General features: G+C 34.6%; 1 protein-coding gene across 2 annotated transcripts; it reads right to left on the bottom strand.

Annotated features, from left to right (window-relative positions):
* Positions 1–883: 883 nt before the first annotated feature.
* Positions 884–24,601, bottom strand: LOC140050357 (ras-related C3 botulinum toxin substrate 1-like). 2 transcript variants are annotated; one of them, XM_072095513.1, is made up of 7 exons: positions 24,437–24,601; positions 23,294–23,375; positions 9,497–9,647; positions 6,910–7,024; positions 6,424–6,541; positions 5,889–6,049; positions 884–5,353 (listed from the first exon to the last, which is right to left on the bottom strand). In XM_072095513.1, the coding sequence occupies exons 3-7, from the start codon at positions 9,613–9,615 to the stop codon at positions 5,273–5,275; spliced, it is 594 nt and encodes a 197-aa protein (XP_071951614.1). In that variant the 5' UTR covers positions 9,616–9,647; positions 23,294–23,375; positions 24,437–24,601; the 3' UTR covers positions 884–5,272. The 2 variants fall into 2 exon arrangements, with proteins under 2 accessions (XP_071951614.1, XP_071951615.1); XM_072095514.1 differs by lacking the exons at positions 9,497–9,647; positions 23,294–23,375; positions 24,437–24,601 and adding an exon at positions 7,127–7,164.
* Between the last annotated feature and the right edge of the window lie 1,356 nt (positions 24,602–25,957).

Raw genomic sequence — 25,957 nt, 5'->3', positions numbered from 1 at the left:
TAGGGCTATGAATTCTACTACAAATAGTATGTGTTATTATAAATATAGGCCTAATACAATATTGTGTGTATAAATGTGGATGGGCGTTTATTATATAGTTTTATTTGGGAGGTGTTGGGCGTTTATTCAATACCATCCTAATAATTAATACATTATTTAATTAACACCAAAAAAAACACCAGCAGACGTATCCCGGTCCTAACGGGACACAGATAGCCCACAGTTATTCCTGCCAGATTACTCAATAAAACTCGGCTATCGGGATTTCACTCGATTTTAAACAAAAGGTCTTATCATCAGATCTCCCTATTTAATTGTATAATACTATTCCCCACAATATACTCCGATGCTTTATTGCGTATATTTAATTTGATCTTTATTAAGTTGCAGTATAATTTTTATTTTTTAACTACTGTTCCTCCACACGCGCGGTCCGATCCGAAAATAAACAAAAAACTAAAATGGCTATAGCCACTAACGGCCAACTTAGTTGAAACCAGGAAGTTGCAGGGTGAACCCGTGAACTCATCGTGAACCTGGAAATTGAAATTGTATTGAAAATCTACCGATGAAATCAGAAATTTACTTTAAAACCCTTTATAATATCTTCCTAAGATAGAAATATGAAACAATATCGTAATAGTGAAAACTAAAAAAATGTTATCAAATTTACATTTCGCGGTACACATCTGAGATAGATCAAGTAGGTATCCAAGGCAGAGATTTGTCCCGAAGTTTTTTTCATTGTGCTCGCCTATGTCGGAATTAACCATAATTTATATATAGATACTTTAAAAACTTTACCAGTATGAATTTTGAAAATAAAATAATAATAATTTTTGTAAAAAGGAAACGACGAATTGCAAACGACACTGAAACCACATCCTCTCGCATACAAATCATGTTTATTAACCATTGTACCATCACGATGACGTAATACACGTCACAATTGGAATTGTAGAGAGATATCGGCAGTACAATCCTCTCTAAAGCTTGGTTCCCACTTGGACGTAACGCAACGAGTGTAACGCAAGTGACCAATCACAAGCGAAAGTTGGGATGATCCACCGCGTCATGATTGGTCATTGCGCGCGATGCGCGTACACCCTCGCGTCGCATCCAAGTGCGAACCAAACAATAATAATAATATAATATTTTCAAACCTAATTATTTTTCTAAAAAAAAACATACTGTACTATGCAATTGATCGTGTTAGTAATAAAAAAAAGAAATTATACCTAATATACAAATAAAAAGTACACGTGAGCTGTTACCACACACACATACATAATATACATGTAATATACAAGATATTAAGTGGAATATATAAAGTGTATACTGTATACATACCATACACAAGACTAAGCATAAACACAATATTCTATGATATTTGGAGATATGATTTTGTGTATACACGTATACAGTAAACATACATAAAAATACATGTATAAGCATATTAGCAAGATTCACATAACCACTGTATTTTGTTGCCATGGCGGTCTGTTGTAGTACTATAAGCTGTGTTCACACGGGACCCAACGCAAGGGCGTACAAGTATCGCAAGTAATTTGACCAATCACTGGCGATGGATCTTCCGAACTGTCGCTTGTGATTGGTCAACTCATTGTGTTGGGTCCTAGTGGGAACCCTGCTTTAACAGGTAAAGTCATTTAATTTTATACAAAATTTAGTAAAGATTTATAGAGGGCGGCACATTATTATTATTATTACAATATTTCGTGATAATTCAAAAAAGCATTCTTTTGTCCTAAAAAAGGAATGGATATGTTCACGTTATCACTTAAAATGGTTTATATTAATTAATTGATTACTTTAAACGCATCCAAAGGGCTGCGTGAGAGTATATTATACAGCAGTTATAAATAACACTTATTAATATTGAAAATGGTCATTTTGGAACATCGTTTAAAAATTACAATTAGAAGAAGTTATTCATATTCTTGAGAAGTTATTCATATTCTTGAGAAGTTATTCATATAATAAAAAATTTAAAAAATAAAACACATTTTGACAAACTTTAACAACCCATGGGATTTTTCAATCAAGAATGATGGGCGGCCATTATCATAAAATTAAAACAGCACATTAATTTGTTGTAAATACAGTGTTTTAAGGCTACATGATAATATCACTCAATTTTACATGGTGAATAAAAATTAATAAGTACAGTATTAAACAAATGCTTTAGTAACACCGCAAAATTGTTTGTAATGGCAATCTGGATTTTACTTTGTTCTTTCAATACATATATCATAGATATAATAGCCAAATTATCTAATACTTTAGTCATCACAGGAAACACAACAAGCGCGGTTCCTATTTGGACGCGAGAGTAGTACGCGCAACGTACGTGGTTCGACCAATCATAAGCGACAGTTCGGATGCACTATTGTGATTGGTCAAAGTACTTACGAATGCGGCCGGCATGACAGTAAGCATTTGCTTGAGCTCAGTCTACTCTATCAGCGACAACAATATATGGACATAATGATGTCATATCACTACCATATTTGGGCACATCACACTAGTTTAATAGTGTAAACAGAGCTTTAAAAAGAATAAGTACGTATCAAAACAACTAGTTTATCTACATCAATGTTAAGATTCATATGTTATATTTAATTTAAATAACTAAGAAAACAAGACGTTCCTATTTACAAACCTTATATCATGATTTTTGTGAAATTAATTTTGTTAACGATTATTCGTGATTAAATGAGGGAGTGACACAGGTAGTGATGTGACCCTCGGGGGAGGAACACCTATAGTAGATTGATCCTCGGGGGAGGAACACCAATTATAGTAGGTTCATCCTCGGGGGAGGAGCACCTATATTAGATTGATCCTCGGGGGAGCCGCACCTATAATAGATTGATCCATAGATTACTGTAATATACACAAATGATATTATGATTTCATTATACAATATCTACGGAGCTACATATATCCTGGTTTACCCTCATTATTGGTTCCACGAATTATTTAAAAAAAAATCCATTTATGACCAATACAGTTTTATTTAACAGTGTAATAACAGTGATATATATACTATAGAGGCTATAGTAGGTAAAAATAGCTGTCTATTGGTAAAAGGTATCTAAAGGTGTAACGTCAAGATTAAAATACTGAATAACCCTCCAATTTGGTACCAGAAAGAAACCTAGCTGTTTTTTGCGAGGGTTTTGGGCTTACTGTTACTACACAAAGTATGTGTCATGTGCCACAAATAAAAACGTTTACAAACATAACGCTTAACGGCATTTGATTGGTCGTTGCTTGTTTAAGTAACTATCTTTTTTGTGACTAAACTGTTTGTATGTGAAAGACAAATAAAACTACTTGTTAAAAAAAAAATATAAAATTTCAAAATTAACTAAAAAAATACTTTTTTTATGATAAATGGAAAAAAATAGACTATGTTAATATTTTCCAATTGATTTCAGACAAACTCTATAAACTAATTATACTGTAATAGAAAAAATAATGTTCATAATTTTGGTGTCGGTATTTAACACCTAAGATATACATACATTTTACTTAAAGCGCAAAATACAAAAAAGCTTATATATTTATTAGGAAACTGTAAAAATCCCAGAATGCAATAGCAATCCCAGGTAAATTATTCCAGGTGTTATGTCATTAGCTATTCAAGATCTGTATACGCATAATTCATGACCCTTTGTTTAACTAGGGTCGGGGAGTTTTAAACAAGACTACTTTTTAATATAGTACATAACACATAGTTCATATAGTCTATCTACAAAACTTGAAACAAATGTTGCCACCTAGCATTGTATATGAGTTAACAATCACACAACAAACATACAATATGTAAAAGGGTTCCTGAGAATTTAAATATGACATCTGACTACATCATTAATAATTATTATCATAAATAAGATATCAAAATGGTACCAATTTAGTGTAGGGCTGAAATTGTGATTCTGGTAATATTGCGACAGATTGATAATGTCTAAATGTGATTTCCTCATATTAATCATGAATTGTAAGTATAACTGAACATGTTGTATTCATGTTGTATTCATGTTCGATAATAATAAAGGTACAGTATTTAACATTATCAGAAAACTACAAATTTTAGGTACAATCACAGTTTATACTACAACAATAAAGCTGCCAAAAAAAAGAATTTTGTTTGTGTTCGGTTTACAAATTGCTAATTTTTCTTTGATCCAGTTACTGTAAGCACCATCTAATAGTTACGCTAAATACCAAGTAGGCGTTACACATGTTAGGAATAAGCCAGTAGTGTATGCGAAGCCTGTAGGCGTTACACATGTTAGGAATAAGTCAGTAGTGTATGCGAAGCCTGTAGGCGTTACACACGTTAGGAATAAGCCAGTAGTGTATGCGAAGCCTGTACAATCACAGTTTATACTACAACAATAAAGCTGCCAAAAAAAAGAATTTTGTTTGTGTTCGGTTTACAAATTGCTAATTTTTCTTTGATCCAGTTACTGTAAGCACCATGTTATAGTTAGGCTAAATACCAAGTAGGCGTTACACATGTTAGGAATAAGCCAGTAGTGTATGCGAAGCCTTGGTACGACCACAGAGGTTTGCACACACCATTAGTTACTTTATACACTACTACATAATCAATAGAAAAGCACTGGTGTAAGTGAATGGTGGGTGTAAGAATCGTAAAGCGGGTGGGAGAAAGAAAAATATATAACCGGAAAACGGAAAAATAATGGAATAATGCGTTATACAAGATGCCTACAATTAGCATCAATTATCAACCTAAGTTTCGGCATAAAACACAATGCTTACTGTCAAAGCAAACGCCGTTAAACACAAGAGAAGAAAACCTTGTTCTTTGGTAGCTAAACAACTTAAGTTATAGGTGGTGTCAGAGGTCAAACAATTCTCAGACTTTAATATGTATTAATAGTAAGAAGCCACTAACAATACTATGAGTCAGTAGTGTATACTGAAGTACAATAAAAACAAATGATTGTTGGAATAATCTTATAGGAATATGAAGTTGGGGAAAAAATGTAGAAAATCTGAGAAGAACCGCTGCCAATCATTGAACAGATTTACAGGAACCCTTCTTGGTAGGTTTGTCTTTTACACACATCCAGAGAAATAACTGGCACAACTTGTTATCAATGCTTTAGTGAGATTGTAAAGTACATACCAATGTCACTATCAATGTTCATTATTTATTTTTTCACAAATAATTATTATTATTAAAGTTTATTTTTTTTGTTTCAAAAAAAGACAATCAGATTATGTGGCATTTTGGTTTCTTGCCGTGGTTAGGTGGAGCTGGATTTAATACGATACGTACTGCCTCTTCAAAAACCTGAAATAATAATGACCATAACATTTATAATATACGCTGTGCTGTTGTGATGGACCAATATACATTTTCAGAATGTATACATATTTGGTGAAAGGGCCTTGTTTTTGGATTGAAGAGGATGTCAACAAGAAGCCCTTTGATAGAGATAGTTGATAGGTTTGGAATGGTGTGGTCATTTGAACTTATATTTGTGTCCAGTAAAGCAATACTAACCGTAACAGCAACAGGGTAGCCGCCAGTACGGTTGGTAAGGTTTCAACCTGACCACATTATCATAAAGGCCCTTGACAACCCCATGGCTTGAACAGAGATTGTTCCCTTTTCTTGCGAGAATCGCACCACTTTATTTCTTGTTTGATTATTCTTATATACACAGAAAACTGTCAATTTGTAAATCATGTAAATGGGGGAATAACCTGCGACTTGCAGCCTACGCGCACAGGAATGGACGACATACCACAACTTTCTACTTCCCTAAGGGTCTCTTCGCGTCAAGTGCTGCCACCAAATGGAGCTTGTTCATCTGACCACTTACCATTTTCAAACCCCTTTGTGTAAGAGCAGAGCATTCCATGTATTTAACGGCACCAATTTTGCTAGCAAGTCTTTCTCCATCTTCCTTTCTGTAGACTTTCTTTCCTTTGCTGTTCAATTCGTTTATAACTTCTTTATCTTCTCTGAGATCGACCTTTGTACCTAATGAAGACAAAAAGTGAACGAGAATGTCAAGTGTCAATAAGTATACCCATATATGGACATTTGGGCACATCACACTTTTTTTTGTCAAACTAGTTTGAGAGTGTAGACAGAGTTTAAAGCGAGTAACATACTGATATCATATCAATACCATATTTGGGCATATCACTACCATATATGGGCACATCATACTTTTTTGTCAAATTAGTTTGATAGTGTAGACAGAGATTAAAGTGTGTGACATACTGATGTCATAACAATATCATATTTGGGCATATCACTACCATATATGGGCACATCATACTTTTTTGTCAAACTAGTTTGATAGTGTAGACAGAGATTAAAGTGAGTAACATACAAAACATTTGCCTTACCAACAAGTACATAAGGAACTCCTGGTGCATGATGGGCCAGTTCTGGATGCCACTTAGTTTGCACATTAGCATACGATGATTGTCCAACTACGCTAAAACATACCAGGAAGATATCGGTCTAAAATGAAACAAAATAAATGAGATATAGAAACTACAGTACTCTGTTGACATCGTATTATAAACAACACTGATGCTGCATGTGTAATTCTTGGTTGTATGATGTAGAAAACTGCACAATTCATGTTTAATACAATAGACTCACTGCAGCCTTGCAATTCAATAACATGGCTAATACAACATATCTACAGAAGTATAATCTTGAAATAAAATTCATTATTAATACAATTAAACAGGATTGTATAATGTTACACAAATAAACAATTTAAGCAAAAAAAAAAGTGATTTGTTGTTTAAAAATTGTCACCGCTCAACTGGATCTGAAGAATTGAACACTGTATAGTAAGTACGCTGGTTGACCACACTTACTTGTGGATATGAAAGAGGTCGTAACCTGTCGTAATCTTCTTGACCGGCTGTATCCCATAGACCTAGGTTCACGGACACACCATCCACTTTCATTGGTTGTGAAAAGTTGTCAAATCTAAAGCAATAAAACAAAACAAAATCAAACATTAAATAAACATGTAATATAATGCAAAACATCTGTGAAAATAAAAACTGGAAAGAAAAACCCTGTAATTACTTCATCCTTCAGATTGGATATTAAGCCATTGATCCATGTGACACAAGTACACCAGATTTCCTGGTGTACTGTTCATTTCCTATAAGATACATAATGTCTATATTTATCCATGATTGTTATATCTTTGCATTTGATTTCAGGCCAATCTTGTGATGAAGGGGTTTGGGTGTGTATCTTGCATTAAAATATGAGTTTAGATGTTCTCATCATGTAGGTAATCTGACCAATCACAACTTCAGAATGTTTGGTTTTTAATTTTAGTCCCAGTAAACAATTTGAGACTTTTGGAAATTATTGGTTTGGGAAAATGGCGACAAGCATACTCTTTCTACACCCTTTCACCATTGTATAATCATTACAGAGAAACAGTAAAATAAATATATATTATTATTGAAATAGAAATAGTAAAAAAAGCTAGTAGGCAAATTACTGGAAAAAATGACAATGTTGTCGGTATCAGTGGCTGGATCTCAATGAAGATACAAAAAAAAATAAGCACTGCAAAAATGACAATGCTGTCGGTATCAGTGGCTGGATCTCAATGAAGATACAAAAAAAAATAAGCACTGCAAAAATGACAATGCTGTCGGTATCAGTGACTGGATCTCAATGAAGATACAAAACAAAAAAGCACTGAAAAAATGACAATGCTGTCGGTATCAGTGGCTGGATCTCAATAAAGATACAAAAAAAAATAAGCACTGCAAAAATGACAATGCTGTCGGTATCAGTGGCTGGATCTCAATGAAGATACAAAAAAAAATAAGCACTGAAAAAATGACAATGCTGTCGGTATCAGTGACTGGATCTCAATGAAGATACAAAACAAAAAAGCACTGAAAAAATGACAATGCTGTCGGTATCAGTGGCTGGATCTCAATGAAGATACAAAACAAAAAAGAACTGAAAAAATGACAATGCTGTCGGTATCAGTGGCTGGATCTCAATGAAGATACAAAACAAAAAAGAACTGAAAAAATGACAATGCTGTCGGTATCAGTGGCTGGATCTCAATAAAGATACAAAAGAAAATAAGCACTGAAAAAATGACAATGCTGTGGGTATCAGTGGCTGGATCTCAATGAAGATACAAAAGAAAATAAGCACTGAAAAAATGACAATGCTGTCGGTATCAGTGGCTGGATCTCAATGAAGATACAAAAAAAAATAAGCACTGAAAAAATGACAATGCTGTCGGTATCAGTGGCTGGATCTCAATGAAGATACAAAAAAAAATAAGCACTGAAAAAATGACAATGCTGTCGGTATCAGTGGCTGGATCTCAATAAAGATACAACAGAAAATAAGCACTGAAAAAATGACAATGCTGTGGATATCAGTGGCTGGATCTCAATAAAGATACAAAAGAAAATAAGCACTGAAAAAAATGACAATGCTGTGGGTATCAGTGGCTGGATCTCAATGGCGATACAAATAAAATAAGCACTGGAAAAATGACAATGCTGTGAGGATCAGTGGCTGGATCTCAATGAAGATACAAAAGAAAATAAGCACTGAAAAAAATGACAATGCTGTGGGTATCAGTGGCTGGATCTCAATGGAGATACAAATAAAATAAGCACTGGAAAAATGACAATGCTGTGAGTATCAGTGGCTGGATCTCAATGAAGATACAAAAGAAAATAAGCACTGAAAAAAATGACAATGCTGTGGGTATCAGTGGCTGGATCTCAATGGAGATACAAATAAAATAAGTACTGGAAAAATGACAATGCTGTGGGTATCAGTGGCTGGATCTCAATGGAGATACAAATAAAATAAGCACTGAAAAAAATGACAATGCTGTGGGTATCAGTGGCTGGATCTCAATGGAGATACAAATAAAATAAGCACTGGAAAAATGACAATGCTGTGGGTATCAGTTTTACTTTATCAACGATAAGCCAGAGAAATGTGCAGAGCTTTCGGGAAACACTAGCCCTCCATCAGGGCAACACTAGCCCTCCATCAGGGCAACACTAGCCCTCCATCAGGGCAACACTAGCCCTCCATCAGGGCAACACTAGCCCTCCATCAGGGCAACACTAGCCCTCCATCAGGGCAACACTAGCCCTCCATCAAGGCAACACTAGCCCTTTATCAGGACAACATTTTATATACACAGTACAATAGGCCAGTTTTTACTAATACTACCCTACTCAACAACTTGGAACAATGGCAAATTGATGTACACATACAGTACGTATTGTTTTTTATTCAATTAATACAGTAATACCCAATGCAAAATGTTATACAGTACAACTCTTCCAATATCAGACACCTTTAGTCTGGCCTAATACTGTACAGTATCCCAGGTTTTCCGGAAAGTCTGATATTCAGAATGTGTTTTAATGGTGTTACTATACTTACACTGTGGGAATATATTCTCGTGGAAACTGGTTTCTGGTATAGGACCACAGCATACATGTTTTACCAACTGCACCGTCACCAACCACTACGCATTTCATTGTTCTTGACCCCTGCGCCATTTCTTTTAATTTAATTGCTTTCTACAGTATTTCTGAAAAAAATAAATTATTAATTTATTTCACATTTATAAATTATTAACAGTAAGAGAAGATGTCTTGATTTACCAATATTGAAAGCAACTTAGCAGTGAGTTTATTCATGACATGAAAATTAATTTAATGATTAATTAATTATTATGATAGATATTAATATTTTGATTATTACTTGCTTAACAATTAAAAATAATTGTCCTGAATTTTTAAACATGAGCCATACCATATTATTCATGCAACTAGCGACTAATACTCATAAAATTCATGTACGTATATTGATAAACAGTATTACTTGCATAAGAACTGTATGTTTTTTTTTGCATGATAACAATAAGGTTATTGTCCTGAATTTTTAAACATGAGACATTATACCAATATTGAAATCATCAAAGCAGTTATTCATACTGTACATCTAGTAAATAATAATAATTAAATTCAATCAATGAATTTAATACTATGGTAGATATCATTTTTTTGTTTACTTGCATTACTGTTGTATGTTTGTTTAAAAAGTTATCATCCTGATTTTGAGCCATGCCATCCATGCATTTTCAGGATAATCAAGATTAGACATTACAAAAGCTTATTAATATTTTTATCTTCAATTTAATACATGGGTCGAAATATTAAATAGCGAACACTCCGTCGATCTCTGCATTTTGCCAAGTATGTTGCTTAATTTATTTTTTAATTATCATTATTTGGAAATAAATGTTATTTTGATTTGATGTGATCTATGTTTTTTTATCTCTATTATATTAATGTTTAGTTTATACATGTACAGTAACCACATTTCTTCTATGGCTGTAGTGTAAAATCTATATATTTTGTTGGAACAATATCTGGACTTATGACTTTATGCTTTGTTTTATATATATATATAATTGTATTTATGTATGCAGTGATAAATTAATTTAATTTATTATAAAACTACTGTACACCACGAGATGGATTTAATCTAAATTGCGTTGATCAAAGCAGAATGTATTATTACTGTTATGTCTCTACTCATCAAGCAAACACCTAGATAAAAACGAAGCCTAAACTGTAAAGAACAAGTCTCCCTGATTTAAATTCATTCTAGCAAATCTCGACAAAATGAGTCATCACAAGTGAAGTATTACAATAGAAGCTGGCCAAAATCCCTGAGGTATCAACATACGTACTGTATAGTTAGTACTTTTTTAAAGTAAATTCTAAAAGGGAAATATAGTAACCATAAACCTGAAGTGCTACTCCAAAATTTTACTGCTAGTCTTCCTGCAGGAATTGTACACTTGACCTTTAACCTTCCGTAATCTATTGATCCATCGGCGTTAAACATACCAGTATGTTAATTTAATTATGGAGATAAAATCATATCTCTATTAAATACTTAATAATACTGTACTATATTATTTTTACTTTTAAAATGTACTATTGAAAACTATTTTTCATTGATTTTTAAATTAACAATAAATTATCAAATAAAGTAGTTAGCTCATTTTTTTACAGAGTGACGTTTGAATACCAATGTATTGTAAATGATTGTGGTTTAAGTCTATCGTTTGAAAAAGGAGTCTGCAGTAGTTGTACAGCTAAGTCTACAAATTTTACAGTATGTGACAAAAACATTTCTGCCCATATATGGACATGATGATGTAATATCACTACCATATTTGGGTATATCACTACAATATTTAGATACAGTATATCACACTTTTTTGTCATTAGTTTGATAGTGTAGACAGAGCTTTACATAAACAACTAGGAAACCAGAGCCAAACACACGGATTTCTACAATTTAAAGAGAATGTTCAGAAGACAGGAAAGAAGAGGAAAGGAGAGCTGCCAGGACACTATCAAACTAGTTTGACATAAAAAGGTGGACATACCCAAATATGGTAGTGATATGCCCAAATATGGTAATGATATACATCATGTCCATATGGGCACATCACATTTTTTAAAGTTTGATAGTGTAGACAGAGCTTAAAGATCACAGAGGAAATGTCGCTCTACAGTAGCTTGGACTTTTCAGCCAAATACATACTCTCTCTAGGTGCCGTATCTACGGATGTAGGCGATCATGTTCTGCCACAATTTTCTGCTTCTCGCTTCAATACTAATAGTTTACTGTACTCTAATCATGGACCTAAAATGAATAGGTCCATGCTCTAATCATAATATTTCATAATATTTCTATGCTCTAACTGGGCCTAGATTGCAGATGATGATTCCTCAATTAAATACTTTAGCTTGTTTAGATTGTACTTAATTGTGACATTAACCATGTTTGATTATTAATTAGTCATACTACAGTAAACTTGTAACAAGATTACATTTTACAAGGCTAATATGTAACCCACATTAACACAGTCCAGCTAAAGAATACTCAAGTTATAAATCTTTTGTTGTGGTTACGGACCTTCAGTATAATTTGTGTTTCAATTGAAACTGGTTTAAATTCTCAAGTTCATTATCTACCATATTGTATTGTAAATCTATTTTTATACTACAGTACCTATGTATACAGTAATTGAAAGTACAGTTTGTACAGTACATGTAGTAACTAAACTAAACAATTCTCTCATAGTTTTTATTTTTCTTTATTTATTCTTTGTACTGGGTACAGTAGTCTCTTCAGTCTAGACTGTTCTCCCAAGAGGGCCCATGATGAGTTTGTGACAGTGGCTGTGTGTGAACTACTGTAGTACACCGGGGTAACCCCCTACTTGTCTGAAAAGATGTACTAGGTTACTTTAAAGTGCACATGAGCTATGTGTACACTGGACCTACTGTACGGTTTATAGTCCTTTTCCGAGAAGGCTCGTTCTACCACCAGAACCATGGGGCGAGTGAGCCTCGATTGAACCCTCGCCGATGTTATGGCTACGTAATTACGGTTCCAGTGTCTTAAGCGCTCGGCCTCTCACTCGCTTACTTTACATTGTACAGTACAGTATGTCCATTTGTATGAGATCAGTACAGGTTTAAACTAAAATAACAACCTCTTTACTTCACCTAGCCTAGCATAAAACGACACAATAGAACAGAAAGACAAGAAGTTTAATGAATTGAAAAATAATAATCAAACTTCCATCTAGACACACAATCAAAAGCAACTGAAAATCATACTTTGAGAGAATCAGAACAATTATATTTTTAATGTATTGTTGTTATATTTTAGAATATTGCAGAAATTGCTCATAACTGGTTGAATGATAATAAACCACCGAGAATAATACTGAGAGCTGATAAATTAGAAACTACTGTAATATAGTAGTGTAATCATCAAACATTAACAAATTTAATTTATAATGAGGAAAGATAAATTAGAAACTACTGTAATATAGTAGTGTAATCATCAAACATTAACAAATTTAATTTACAGTATAATAATGAGGAAAGATAAATTAGAAACTACTGTAATATAGTGGTATAATCATCAAACATTAACAAATTTAATTTATAATGAGGAAAGATAAATTAGAAACTACTGTAATATTGTAGTAATACTTTAATAATCAAATATTAACAATAATTATAATAATGAGAGATGATAAATTAGAAACTACTGTTAATAATCATTTTATTAACAATAATTTGTTGTTTAAACCTACTAATACTACTTATTATTACCATGAAGGTATAACATAATATCTCTATGTTAATTTACGCAATTAAATTACTGTAGTTTAGTAGCTGACAATTGTTCAATTACTGTTTTGTTCCTTTACACTAGAACTTAGAAGGGATTAATTTATTATTATTATAATTTATGATGCAGTTTTATAGTAATCCTTTATCTCATTCATAAATATGTATACATTATATTACAAGTGTCTAAATAAGATACTAACTATACATGAATACTAAACCCCAGAGGAATACATACACAGTCTGTTTGATTAACAATCGCAACCTCTTCATTTGAATATTGTTATAGGAATAAATTAAAGGTAGAATCAATTACCATACAATTGTTGTTATTAATATCTTATAAAAGCTCATGTGCATAACAAATAAAAAATCCAGTTACATTGCTTCTACATTTTTTTATAATATCATAATTCTCTGGAATAGTTTGCCTCAGAATATCAAAGAAATTAATTTAAAGTCCAACCTTCAAGCTTCATATAAAGAAAATCCTCAAAGAGCGAATTGACTAACTTTGGCCTTTTCTCGCTTTCTACCATCTGATTGTTCATTTTTTCTTTGTCTTTTTCTTTCGGGACCCCTCAGGATACAAACCTCCGGGTTTAGAGGGTTATCCTTTGCTCCTACTCGTTTTTTTGTTGTCTTTGGACTGAATTTGCTTGTTTCTTTTCTTTGTTCTGAATTTGTTGTTTTTTAAGTCTGCGACTTTTGATGTATATTTCTGTACAATTGTTATTTTTATATGAAATAAAAACAAACAAACAAACAGTGTAATCTCGAGAACACTTTTTTAATGCTGACTGTATACAAAATACATAAAATCAAGATTTTTTTGTTCAGTTTTTTTAATTGATTATGTTATAGTAATATTCATATTGTATTGACCAAGAAAAGGATAAAGTAGGACCCATTAAGGGGACACCACTGGAACCAACACAGTGCCTTCTTAATATGGGTGTCCCCTAAATAGGAATTAGCAAGCACCTACCGTACTCTACTATATGTATACATGTGTATGGTATTGCAGTACTTCTTATGGGATAATAACATTTATTCTGTACTTAACTGTATACAGTAGAAGTAGGGACACCCTATTCAAGGGACAACCCTATTCAAGAGGCATCCCTATTCAAGCGACATCCCTATTCAAGCGACACACCTATTCAAGGGACACACCTATTCAAGCGACATCCCTATTCAAGCGACACCCCTATTCAAGCGACATCCCTATTCAAGCGACATCCCTATTCAAGCGACACCCCTATTCAAGGGACACACCTATTCAAGGGACACCCCTATTCAAGGGACACACCTATTCAAGGGACACACCTATTCAAGCGACATCCCTATTCAAGGGACACACCTATTCAAGGGACACCCCTATTCAAGGGACACACCTATTCAAGCGACACACCTATTCAAGGGACACCCCTATTCAAGCGACATCCCTATTCAAGCGACACCCCTATTCAAGGGACACCCCTATTCAAGCGACATCCCTATTCAAGAGACACACCTATTCAAGGGACACCCCTATTCAAGGAACACCCCTATTCAAGGGACACCCCTATTCAAGGGACACCCCTATTCAAGGGACACACCTATTCAAGGGACACACCTATTCAAGGGACACACCTATTCAAGGGACACCCCTATTCAAGCGACACCCCTATTCAAGGGACACCCCTATTCAAGGGACACACCTATTCAAGGGACACCCCTATTCAAGCGACATCCCTATTCAAGCGACATCCCTATTCAAGGGACACCCCTATTCAAGCGACAACCCTATTCAAGGGACACACCTATTCAAAGGACACCCCTATTCAAGGGACACACCTATTTAAGGGACACCCTATTCAAGGGACACACCTATTCAAGGGACACACCTATTCAAGCGACACCCCTATTCAAGGGACATTCCTACTGTATTCAAGGAAGGGACACCCATATTAGGGACTCTACTATTCAAGGGATAATACCTGTATTCAAGGAAGGGACACCCATATTAGGGACTCTACTATTCAAAGGATAATACCTGTATTCAAGGAAGGGACAGCCATATTAGGGACTCTACTATTCAAGGGATAATACCTGTATTCAAGGAAGGGACACCCATATTAGGGACTCTACTATTCAAAGGATAATACCTGTATTCAAGGAAGGGACAGCCATATTAGGGACTCTACTATTCAAAGGATAATACCTGTATTCAAGGAAGGGACACCCATATTAGGGACTCTACTATTCAAAGGATAATACCTGTATTCAAGGAAGGGACACCCATATTAGGGACTCTACTATTCAAAGGATAATACCTGTATTCAAGGAAGGGACACCCATATTAGGGACTCTACTATTCAAAGGATAATACCTCTATTCAAGGAAGGGACACCCATATTAGGGACTCTACTATTCAAGGGATAATACCTGTATTCAAGGAAGGGACACCCATATTAGGGACTCTACTATTCAAAGGATAATACCTGTATTCAAGGAAGGGACACCCATATTAGGGACTCTACTATTCAAAGGATAATACCTGTATTCAAGGAAGGGACACCCATATTAGGGACTCTACTATTCAAAGGATAATACCTGTATTCAAGGAAGGGACACCCATATTAGGGACTCTACTATTCAAAGGATAATACCTGTATTCAAGGAAGGGACAGCCATATTAGGGACTCTACTATTCAAAGGATAATACCTGTATTCAAGGAAGGGACAGCCATATTAGGGACTCTACTATTCAAGGGATAATACCTGTATTCAAGGAAGGGACAGCCATATTAGGGACTCTACTATTCAAGGGATAATACCTGTATTCAAGGAAGGGACACCCATATTAGGGACTCTACTATTCAAGGGATAATACCTGTATTCAAGGAAGGGACACCCATATTAGGGACTCTACTATTCAAAGGATAATACCTGTATTCAAGGAAGGGACACCCATATTAGGGACTCTACTATTCAAAGGATAATACCTGTATTCAAGGAAGGGACACCCATATTAGGGACTCTACTATTCAAAGGATAATACCTGTATTCAAGGAAGGGACACCCATATTAGGGACTCTACTATTCAAAGGATAATACCTGTATTCAAGGAAGGGACAGCCATATTAGGGACTCTACTATTCAAAGGATAATACCTGTATTCAAGGAAGGGAACCCATATTAGGGACTCTACTATTCAAAGGATAATACCTGTATTCAAGGAAGGGACACCCATATTAGGGACTCTCCTATTCAAAGGATAATACCTGTATTCAAGGAAGGGACACCCATATTAGGGACTCTACTATTCAAAGGATAATACCTGTATTCAAGGAAGGGACACCCATATTAGGGACTCTACTATTCAAAGGATAATACCTGTATTCAAGGAAGGGACACCCATATTAGGGACTCTACTATTCAAGGGATAATACCTGTATTCAAGGAAGGGACACCCATATTAGGGACTCTACTATTCAAAGGATAATACCTGTATTCAAGGAAGGGACAGCCATATTAGGGACTCTACTATTCAAAGGATAATACCTGTATTCAAGGAAGGGACAGCCATATTAGGGACTCTACTATTCAAAGGATAATACCTGTATTCAAGGAAGGGACACCCATATTAGGGACTCTACTATTCAAGGGATAATACCTGTATTCAAGGAAGGGACACCCATATTAGGGACTCTACTATTCAAAGGATAATACCTGTATTCAAGGAAGGGACAGCCATATTAGGGACTCTACTATTCAAAGGATAATACCTGTATTCAAGGAAGGGACACCCATATTAGGGACTCTACTATTCAAGGGATAATACCTGTATTCAAGGAAGGGACATCCATATTAGGGACTCTACTATTCAAAGGATAATACCTGTATTCAAGGAAGGGACAGCCATATTAGGGACTCTACTATTCAAGGGATAATACCTGTATTCAAGGAAGGGACACCCATATTAGGGACTCTACTATTCAAAGGATAATACCTGTATTCAAGGAAGGGACACCCATATTAGGGACTCTACTATTCAAAGGATAATACCTGTATTCAAGGAAGGGACACCCATATTAGGGACTCTACTATTCAAAGGATAATACCTGTATTCAAGGAAGGGACACCCATATTAGGGACTCTACTATTCAAAGGATAATACCTGTATTCAAGGAAGGGACACCCATATTAGGGACTCTACTATTCAAAGGATAATACCTGTATTCAAGGAAGGGACACCCATATTAGGGACTCTACTATTCAAGGGATAATACCTGTATTCAAGGAAGGGACACCCATATTAGGGACTCTACTATTCAAAGGATAATACCTGTATTCAAGGAAGGGACACCCATATTAGGGACTCTACTATTCAAAGGATAATACCTGTATTCAAGGAAGGGACACCCATATTAGGGACTCTACTATTCAAAGGATAATACCTGTATTCAAGGAAGGGACACCCATATTAGGGACTCTACTATTCAAAGGATAATACCTGTATTCAAGGAAGGGACACCCATATTAGGGACTCTACTATTCAAAGGATAATACCTGTATTCAAGGAAGGGACACCCATATTAGGGACTCTACTATTCAAAGGATAATACCTGTATTCAAGGAAGGGACACCCATATTAGGGACTCTACTATTCAAAGGATAATACCTGTATTCAAGGAAGGGACAGCCATATTAGGGACTCTACTATTCAAAGGATAATACCTGTATTCAAGGAAGGGACACCCATATTAGGGACTCTACTATTCAAAGGATAATACCTGTATTCAAGGAAGGGACACCCATATTAGGGACTCTACTATTCAAAGGATAATACCTCTATTCAAGGAAGGGACAGCCATATTAGGGACTCTACTATTCAAAGGATAATACCTGTATTCAAGGAAGGGACACCCATATTAGGGACTCTACTATTCAAGGGATAATACCTGTATTCAAGGAAGGGACAGCCATATTAGGGACTCTACTATTCAAAGGATAATACCTGTATTCAAGGAAGGGACAGCCATATTAGGGACTCTACTATTCAAAGGATAATACCTGTATTCAAGGAAGGGACACCCATATTAGGGACTCTACTATTCAAAGGATAATACCTGTATTCAAGGAATGGACACCCATATTAGGGACTCTACTATTCAAAGGATAATACCTGTATTCAAGGAAGGGACACCCATATTAGGGACTCTACTATTCAAAGGATAATACCTGTATTCAAGGAAGGGACACCCATATTAGGGACTCTACTATTCAAAGGATAATACCTGTATTCAAGGAAGGGACACCCATATTAGGGACTCTACTATTCAAAGGATAATACCTGTATTCAAGGAAGGGACAGCCATATTAGGGACTCTACTATTCAAGGGATAATACCTGTATTCAAGGAAGGGACACCCATATTAGGGACTCTACTATTCAAAGGATAATACCTGTATTCAAGGAAGGGACAGCCATATTAGGGACTCTACTATTCAAGGGATAATACCTGTATTCAAGGAAGGGACACCCATATTAGGGACTCTACTATTCAAAGGATAATACCTGTATTCAAGGAAGGGACAGCCATATTAGGGACTCTACTATTCAAAGGATAATACCTGTATTCAAGGAAGGGACACCCATATTAGGGACTCTACTATTCAAAGGATAATACCTGTATTCAAGGAAGGGACACCCATATTAGGGACTCTACTATTCAAGGGATAATACCTGTATTCAAGGAAGGGACAGCCATATTAGGGACTCTACTATTCAAGGGATAATACCTGTATTCAAGGAAGGGACACCCATATTAGGGACTCTACTATTCAAAGGATAATACCTGTATTCAAGGAAGGGACACCCATATTAGGGACTCTACTATTCAAGGGATAATACCTGTATTCAAGGAAGGGACACCCATATTAGGGACTCTACTATTCAAAGGATAATACCTGTATTCAAGAAAGGGACACCCATATTAGGGACTCTACTATTCAAAGGATAATACCTGTATTCAAGGAAGGGACAGCCATATTAGGGACTCTACTATTCAAGGGATAATACCTGTATTCAAGGAAGGGACACCCATATTAGGGACTCTACTATTCAAAGGATAATACCTGTATTCAAGGAAGGGACAGCCATATTAGGGACTCTACTATTCAAGGGATAATACCTGTATTCAAGGAAGGGACACCCATATTAGGGACTCTACTATTCAAAGGATAATACCTGTATTCAAGGAAGGGACACCCATATTAGGGACTCTACTATTCAAAGGATAATACCTGTATTCAAGGAAGGGACACCCATATTAGGGACTCTACTATTCAAAGGATAATACCTGTATTCAAGGAAGGGACACCCATATTAGGGACTCTACTATTCAAAGGATAATACCTGTATTCAAGGAAGGGACACCCATATTAGGGACTCTACTATTCAAAGGATAATACCTGTATTCAAGGAAGGGACACCCATATTAGGGACTCTACTATTCAAAGGAGAATACCTGTATTCAAGGAAGGGACACCCATATTAGGGACTCTACTATTCAAAGGATAATACCTGTATTCAAGGAAGGGACACCCATATTAGGGACTCTACTATTCAAGGGATAATACCTGTATTCAAGGAAGGGACACCCATATTAGGGACTCTACTATTCAAAGGATAATACCTGTATTCAAGGAAGGGACACCCATATTAGGGACTCTACTATTCAAAGGATAATACCTGTATTCAAGGAAGGGACAGCCATATTAGGGACTCTACTATTCAAGGGATAATACCTGTATTCAAGGAAGGGACACCCATATTAGGGACTCTACTATTCAAAGGATAATACCTGTATTCAAGGGACACCCATATTAGGGACTCTACTATTCAAAGGATAATACCTGTATTCAAGGAAGGGACACCCATATTAGGGACTCTACTATTCAAGGGATAATACCTGTATTCAAGGAAGGGACAGCCATATTAGGGACTCTACTATTCAAGGGATAATACCTGTATTCAAGGAAGGGACAGCCATATTAGGGACTCTACTATTCAAAGGATAATACCTGTATTCAAGGAAGGGACACCCATATTAGGGACTCTACTATTCAAAGGATAATACCTGTATTCAAGGAAGGGACACCCATATTAGGGACTCTACTATTCAAAGGATAATACCTGTATTCAAGGAAGGGACACCCATATTAGGGACTCTACTATTCAAAGGATAATACCTGTATTCAAGGAAGGGACAGCCATATTAGGGACTCTACTATTCAAGGGATAATACCTGTATTCAAGGAAGGGACACCCATATTAGGGACTCTACTATTCAAAGGATAATACCTGTATTCAAGGAAGGGACACCCATATTTAAGGGACTTCCCTAATACTAATAGGGACATTCTTTTCAAGGGGCATCACTATTATTATGGGGAAAATTGCATGTAAAAAAAAGGAAATACAGTATATTAAGGCAACACCTATTCAAGCTACATTTGTTGGGTCTTGAAAAGCTCAACTTTATATACAGTACAATATACAAATAGTTTAGTTATGAAAGTATAAGTAGCCTGGAGGAAGGAATACTTCATCCATAGATTAATATTTCAAAGTGCTGTCATCACAAAGTATAGTTTTAACCTTGAAGGCCTTTTTTTGCACTTTTATTAAATTGGAGAAGAGTTAAAGATCTATTGTCTCCAAAAACATGAAAAATGAAGATTAATAAAATCAGACTTTGAATAGCCCATATTGTAGTTTTAACAAAGTTAATCACTTCTATAGGAAAAAAAACTAAAAAAAAATAATGTTTTCACTTATAAATTTGACTGTGTTTTGCTTTAAATTACATTTTTTTCAGGTAAATAATTGTTTTTTTCGATCCAATTTTTGGTCAAAGTGAATTTAACTATTATGTGACATTAAAATAGCATATTCAACACAAATAACAGTAACAGACTGAGTAAATAAATACCGAATATTTGAAAAAACAATAGTACAGTAAAGTAGGTTTTATGATGAAAATTATTTATGCATCAAAATAATGTTACATCAGTACACTGTAGTGTAAAATACAGTAGCATTCAAAGTACAGTATCTGCAGTACAGTATCTGCAGTATCTGTACTGTACAGTATCTGTACTGTACAGTATCTGTACTGTACAGTATCTGTACTGTACAGTATCTGTACTATACAGTATCTGTTGTTCAGTGTTGTACAGTATCTGTAGTACAGTATCTGCAGTATCTGTACTGTACAGCATCTGTTGTTCAGTGTTGTACAGTATCTGTAGTACAGTATCTGTACTGTACAGTATCTGTTGTTCAGTGTTGTACAGTATCTGCAGTACAGTATCTGCAGTATCTGTACTGTACAGTATCTGTACTGTACAGTATCTGTACTGTACAGTATCTGTACTGTACCGTATCTGTTGTTCAGTATCTGTAGTACAGTATCTGTACTGTACAGTATCTGTAGTACAGTATCTGTTGTACAGTATCTGTACTGTACAGTATCTGTACTGTACAGTATCTGTACTGTACAGTATCTGTAGTACAGTATCTGTTGTTCAATGTTGTACAGTATCTGTACTGTACAGTATCTGTACTGTACAGTATCTGTAGTACAGTACCTGTTGTACAGTATCTGTAGTACAGTATCTGTGGTACAGTATCTGTGGTACAGTATCTGTAGTACAGTACAAAAAGCTGAAGATAGCCAGTTAGAAATGGTTAAGACATTTTTATGTATTGAGTAATTAATGGAGTGTTGTTATAACAACCATGAGTCATCAACTATTAGTAATTATATATAGGTGCTTCCAGAAAATAAAATTAATGAAAATCACTGAAGCACGACACAATTGAAGCATTACTGTTATATGTACTGTAATACTGTCTTCTGACAGTGACAGATACAAAAACTGACTCAGTATAGTAGTCACATGTAACTATGGCAGCCTGCTAACTGTACTATACATTCTTAAGTACAGTAGTCGTAAAATCATCCTTTATTTCCAATATAAGAATGTAACAAACATCCCAGGTCACATCTTGGACGACCAAGCATGCAGGGAAAAAAATGACAACAAATACAAAAAGGAAGTATAAATGTATAAATACAAACCAAAAAAATATTGTTCTAAAAATGTACAGTTAAGAATTACATTATTACGGAACAGTTTTCCCACATCGGTTTAAAGCGGGCATTCCATATGATATAGCTACATACCAATGTCGTTTCGCTTAGTTTTTTAATTTTTTTCAGTTCATTTGACTTTTATTAAAACAGAGAACACATATTATACACTACTGTATATACCATATTTACACAAACATTGCAACAATAAGTAACTGAGTGAAATGAATCATTTGTAGTTTGTAAGTACAACAACAGACTACAGTAAGCACTAAGGTATTTTAATCTCAAGGCTAACTTCAAATCCTGTATTGGAATGTTACCTCTTCCAAGCCAGCCTAGAACTTGGTTATCCTAGTGGTGGTTTCCATCACTTCACATCCTAAACTTAAATACTTTTACTACCTTGCAATGATATTTAAATTTGTGTAATTAAACATTACCTGTTTAATTTAGACATTGGAACAGTGGATGTACATTAATAAATAATAGAGGTACAGTACTCACTGAGACACGGTACCAAACCAAAAAATTACTCCCACTATACCTGATTTGATGTACAATTAATTAATCAGGAAAATAAAATTATTTTGGGAAAGAGGAAGAAGGGATAATATATTATAAAAAAATCCAAAGGCAAATTACTGAAACAATGACAATGCTGTGGGTATCAGTGGCTGGATCTCAATGGAGATACAAAAAAAAGCGAAAAGCTAAATCAAAACGATAAAGTAAAACAGCCAGAAAAGTTAGCAGAGCTTTCGGGCAACACTAGCCCTTCATCAGTGCAACCTAACCCTTATATTATAAATAATATACAAAGATTATGTTTTTGGTGACATATTTAGTTTAACATACCAGAGAATTGGTGAATACAACCATCAACCAGCTTTCACTCAATTCTAACTTCTTTTATGTTTTTCCTTTAAATGCACAAAATCTATAAAAGAAAGAAAAACAAATATCATCATAGAACCTGAATGAATAAAACAAGTATTAAATCAGTATTTTTGTTCAGGAAGAGACGCATCACTTTTAAGTAATAATAATGATTAATAATAATAAACAATATTTATATAGCGCCTAATGGATCACTGACCTCTCTAGGTGCTTTACATTAGACCCTAACTAATAATGGTAATAAACTATCCTCCGCAGGACAACATTCCGGTATTTCTTAGTTTTGGTCTGTTATTTTTTAGGTTTAGTGTAGATCAAAACTTTAGCTTTTTAAAATTATACCTACCACATACTGTCCCTGTGCAGTACCTATACCATTTACTGTAGACACTATTTTCATTGGTCAATTAAAAACGCATTACCAGGGAACATTTTCACCAGTGTAGCATAGCAAAAAGCTATACAAAACAACCTTTTTGCTACACATTTTGAAAATTGTGTAGCAAAAAATACAATACAATGTTTCTCGACTTAAAAATTAGTTTAATTAGCAATATTGCTAAACAAAATTGTTGAATGAAATTTTTCCCTGATTACACATGCATTTTTCCAGGTACGCCCAAAGTTTAATATTTGACCGGATATTTGGCGTAGTGGTGTGTGTTGCGGCTAGGGATCATGTGGGTATGGGTTTGATTTCCGGACGATTTTTCTTTGCTTTATTTTATTGCTACCGTCTCTTCTTCTCAACATTGTTCTTTCGGTTTATGATAATATAAATAGAACAGTAGTATCTGTAACGGTGGCGATTTTTATATTTTTTATATCTGTGTATAATGGAGGTAAGTTAAAGGCAAGGAAAAAGTGTAGGCATGAGTGAATCCTCGTCAAATCAATGGAGATACTGTAGGCTAAACCTTTCTAATTCTACCCAGCGAGAGGGCGAGAGAAGCCTACAACAAATTGTGGTCGGTCCGACTTCAACCAACACACCACACACAAACACAGCACTGACCACTCTGAGCGCAATTAATTTCCTGTCTTAACACTATAAAAACACAATTATGTATTGGGAAACAAATCAAAAGTGTGCGTACTTACTTAAGATGTAACAAACAGTGTCAAACTCCAGAAAAATGTTATTAGTTCCCTTCTAGAACAACAAAACTCATAACTTCCGTGTTGAGAGTGAAGTTGACCTGAACTGCGCCTATATTGAGGTCAACAGGGCGCCACCATGTATTCTTCAATTGTTCCCGGCCTTTCTCACACCACCGCTGAGCTGTTTTCGTTAAAAAGTTTTCCAAAAAAGAAAATCTATAATTATAATTGTTTGTATTATTAGTCAGGTGGCTTAACAACAAAAAATGAGGAAATCGTTACACAGTGGACAAAAGCGCCAAATTTGGCATGGAGCTTTGTTGGGACCTACCAATTGATTTTTGCCTAGAATCCAAAATGGCTGCCAGTAAACTAGGAAATCACATACAATATCTGTGGACGGCAGAAGTTAAATGTAAATGTAGTAAATGGTAGAGGTGGTATGTAAATTACAAGTAACTGTAAAAAAAATCGATAAAAAAAAGTTATAACCAGTTCAGATTCTGAAACCACATAAAATGTGGTATTTTTGGGAAAATAAAGATTGAGGGCGCTGTTCACATAAGTAAAAGTACACTTTTTTACCTGTAACTAAGTTTTTGTCAGAATATTTTTTAAATGGTCTTATTTGATAGATAATTACATTTTCTTTGTATTAAAAAAAAATTTTACATTAAATATCCATAGTTCAGATAAATTTACGTTAAGTGCCTAAAATCAGCAAATATAACACATTTTAATACATAACAAAAATACTATTGGATATTAACAAATTACAAATTTAGTTATCATAATTAGGATTCTTTTACATTTTTATAGAAACTGTTTTATTATAAAACATATAAATATATATTTTTCTAACAATTTCTCATAAAAAAACTTTTACGACCACTAGTTTTCAAGATATAGAAATGTGTACTACCAGAACAGGTCAAAGGTCAATAACAAGAATCTGGGTCATTTTCTTGGAAAATTTTGTATTAGACTGAATAGAAACATCCATCTTCTGATTAATTTGAGACCTATTTAAAGTTTGTCCAACTGTTAGTTACTAAGTTATATGACATGTAGGTCAAAGGTCAAATATACCAAAAATCATACTTCTGGCCATTTTTTGACAAATGTTTCCATTAGGACGAATATTAATATGCATCTTTCAAAGAATTTGACACTAAAATTATTTAATTTAATGCAAGCGTTGCGGAGATGTGGTTATTTTGTTTTCAATTGGATTAAAATATTCAAATTGAGGTCAAAGGTCAAGGAAAAACTTTAGAAATTTGATAACATGGGTTTTTATAACTAGCATGGTTAAAAAATTCATAAAATGCAATGCTTGCACTTTCCTTCTGATTTGCAGACTAAATTATATTAGGAAATGGACTATTTGTGACTTTGTATACAATTATATGTATTTCAATTTCAATAGCTACCATTTTTATTTTTGGGCGCCATTTTGGAACTCACTTTATATAATATTTCCTGAATCGGTTTTACTAACCTCAGAAATTCTTTATTCAG

The sequence above is a fragment of the Antedon mediterranea genome, chromosome 5 (genome assembly GCF_964355755.1).
Source record: "Antedon mediterranea chromosome 5, ecAntMedi1.1, whole genome shotgun sequence".
Lineage (NCBI taxonomy): Eukaryota > Metazoa > Echinodermata > Crinoidea > Comatulida > Antedonidae > Antedon > Antedon mediterranea.
Note: the sequence above shows the minus strand (reverse complement) of the source record. Positions and strands in the feature narration are given on the sequence as shown.

Excerpts from the sequence above, each read along its gene's own strand:
- LOC140050357 (XM_072095513.1), bottom strand. The coding sequence starts at position 9,615 with ATGGCGCAGGGGTCAAGAACAATGAAATGCGTAGTGGTTGGTGACGGT. Across the intron at positions 7,025-9,496 it reads CGAGAATATATTCCCACAGT|ATTTGACAACTTTTCACAAC; the intron begins GTAAGTATAGTA and ends TTATTGCTTTAG. Across the intron at positions 5,354-5,888 it reads CACAAAGGGGTTTGAAAATG|GTTTTTGAAGAGGCAGTACG; the intron begins GTAAGTGGTCAG and ends TTATTATTTCAG.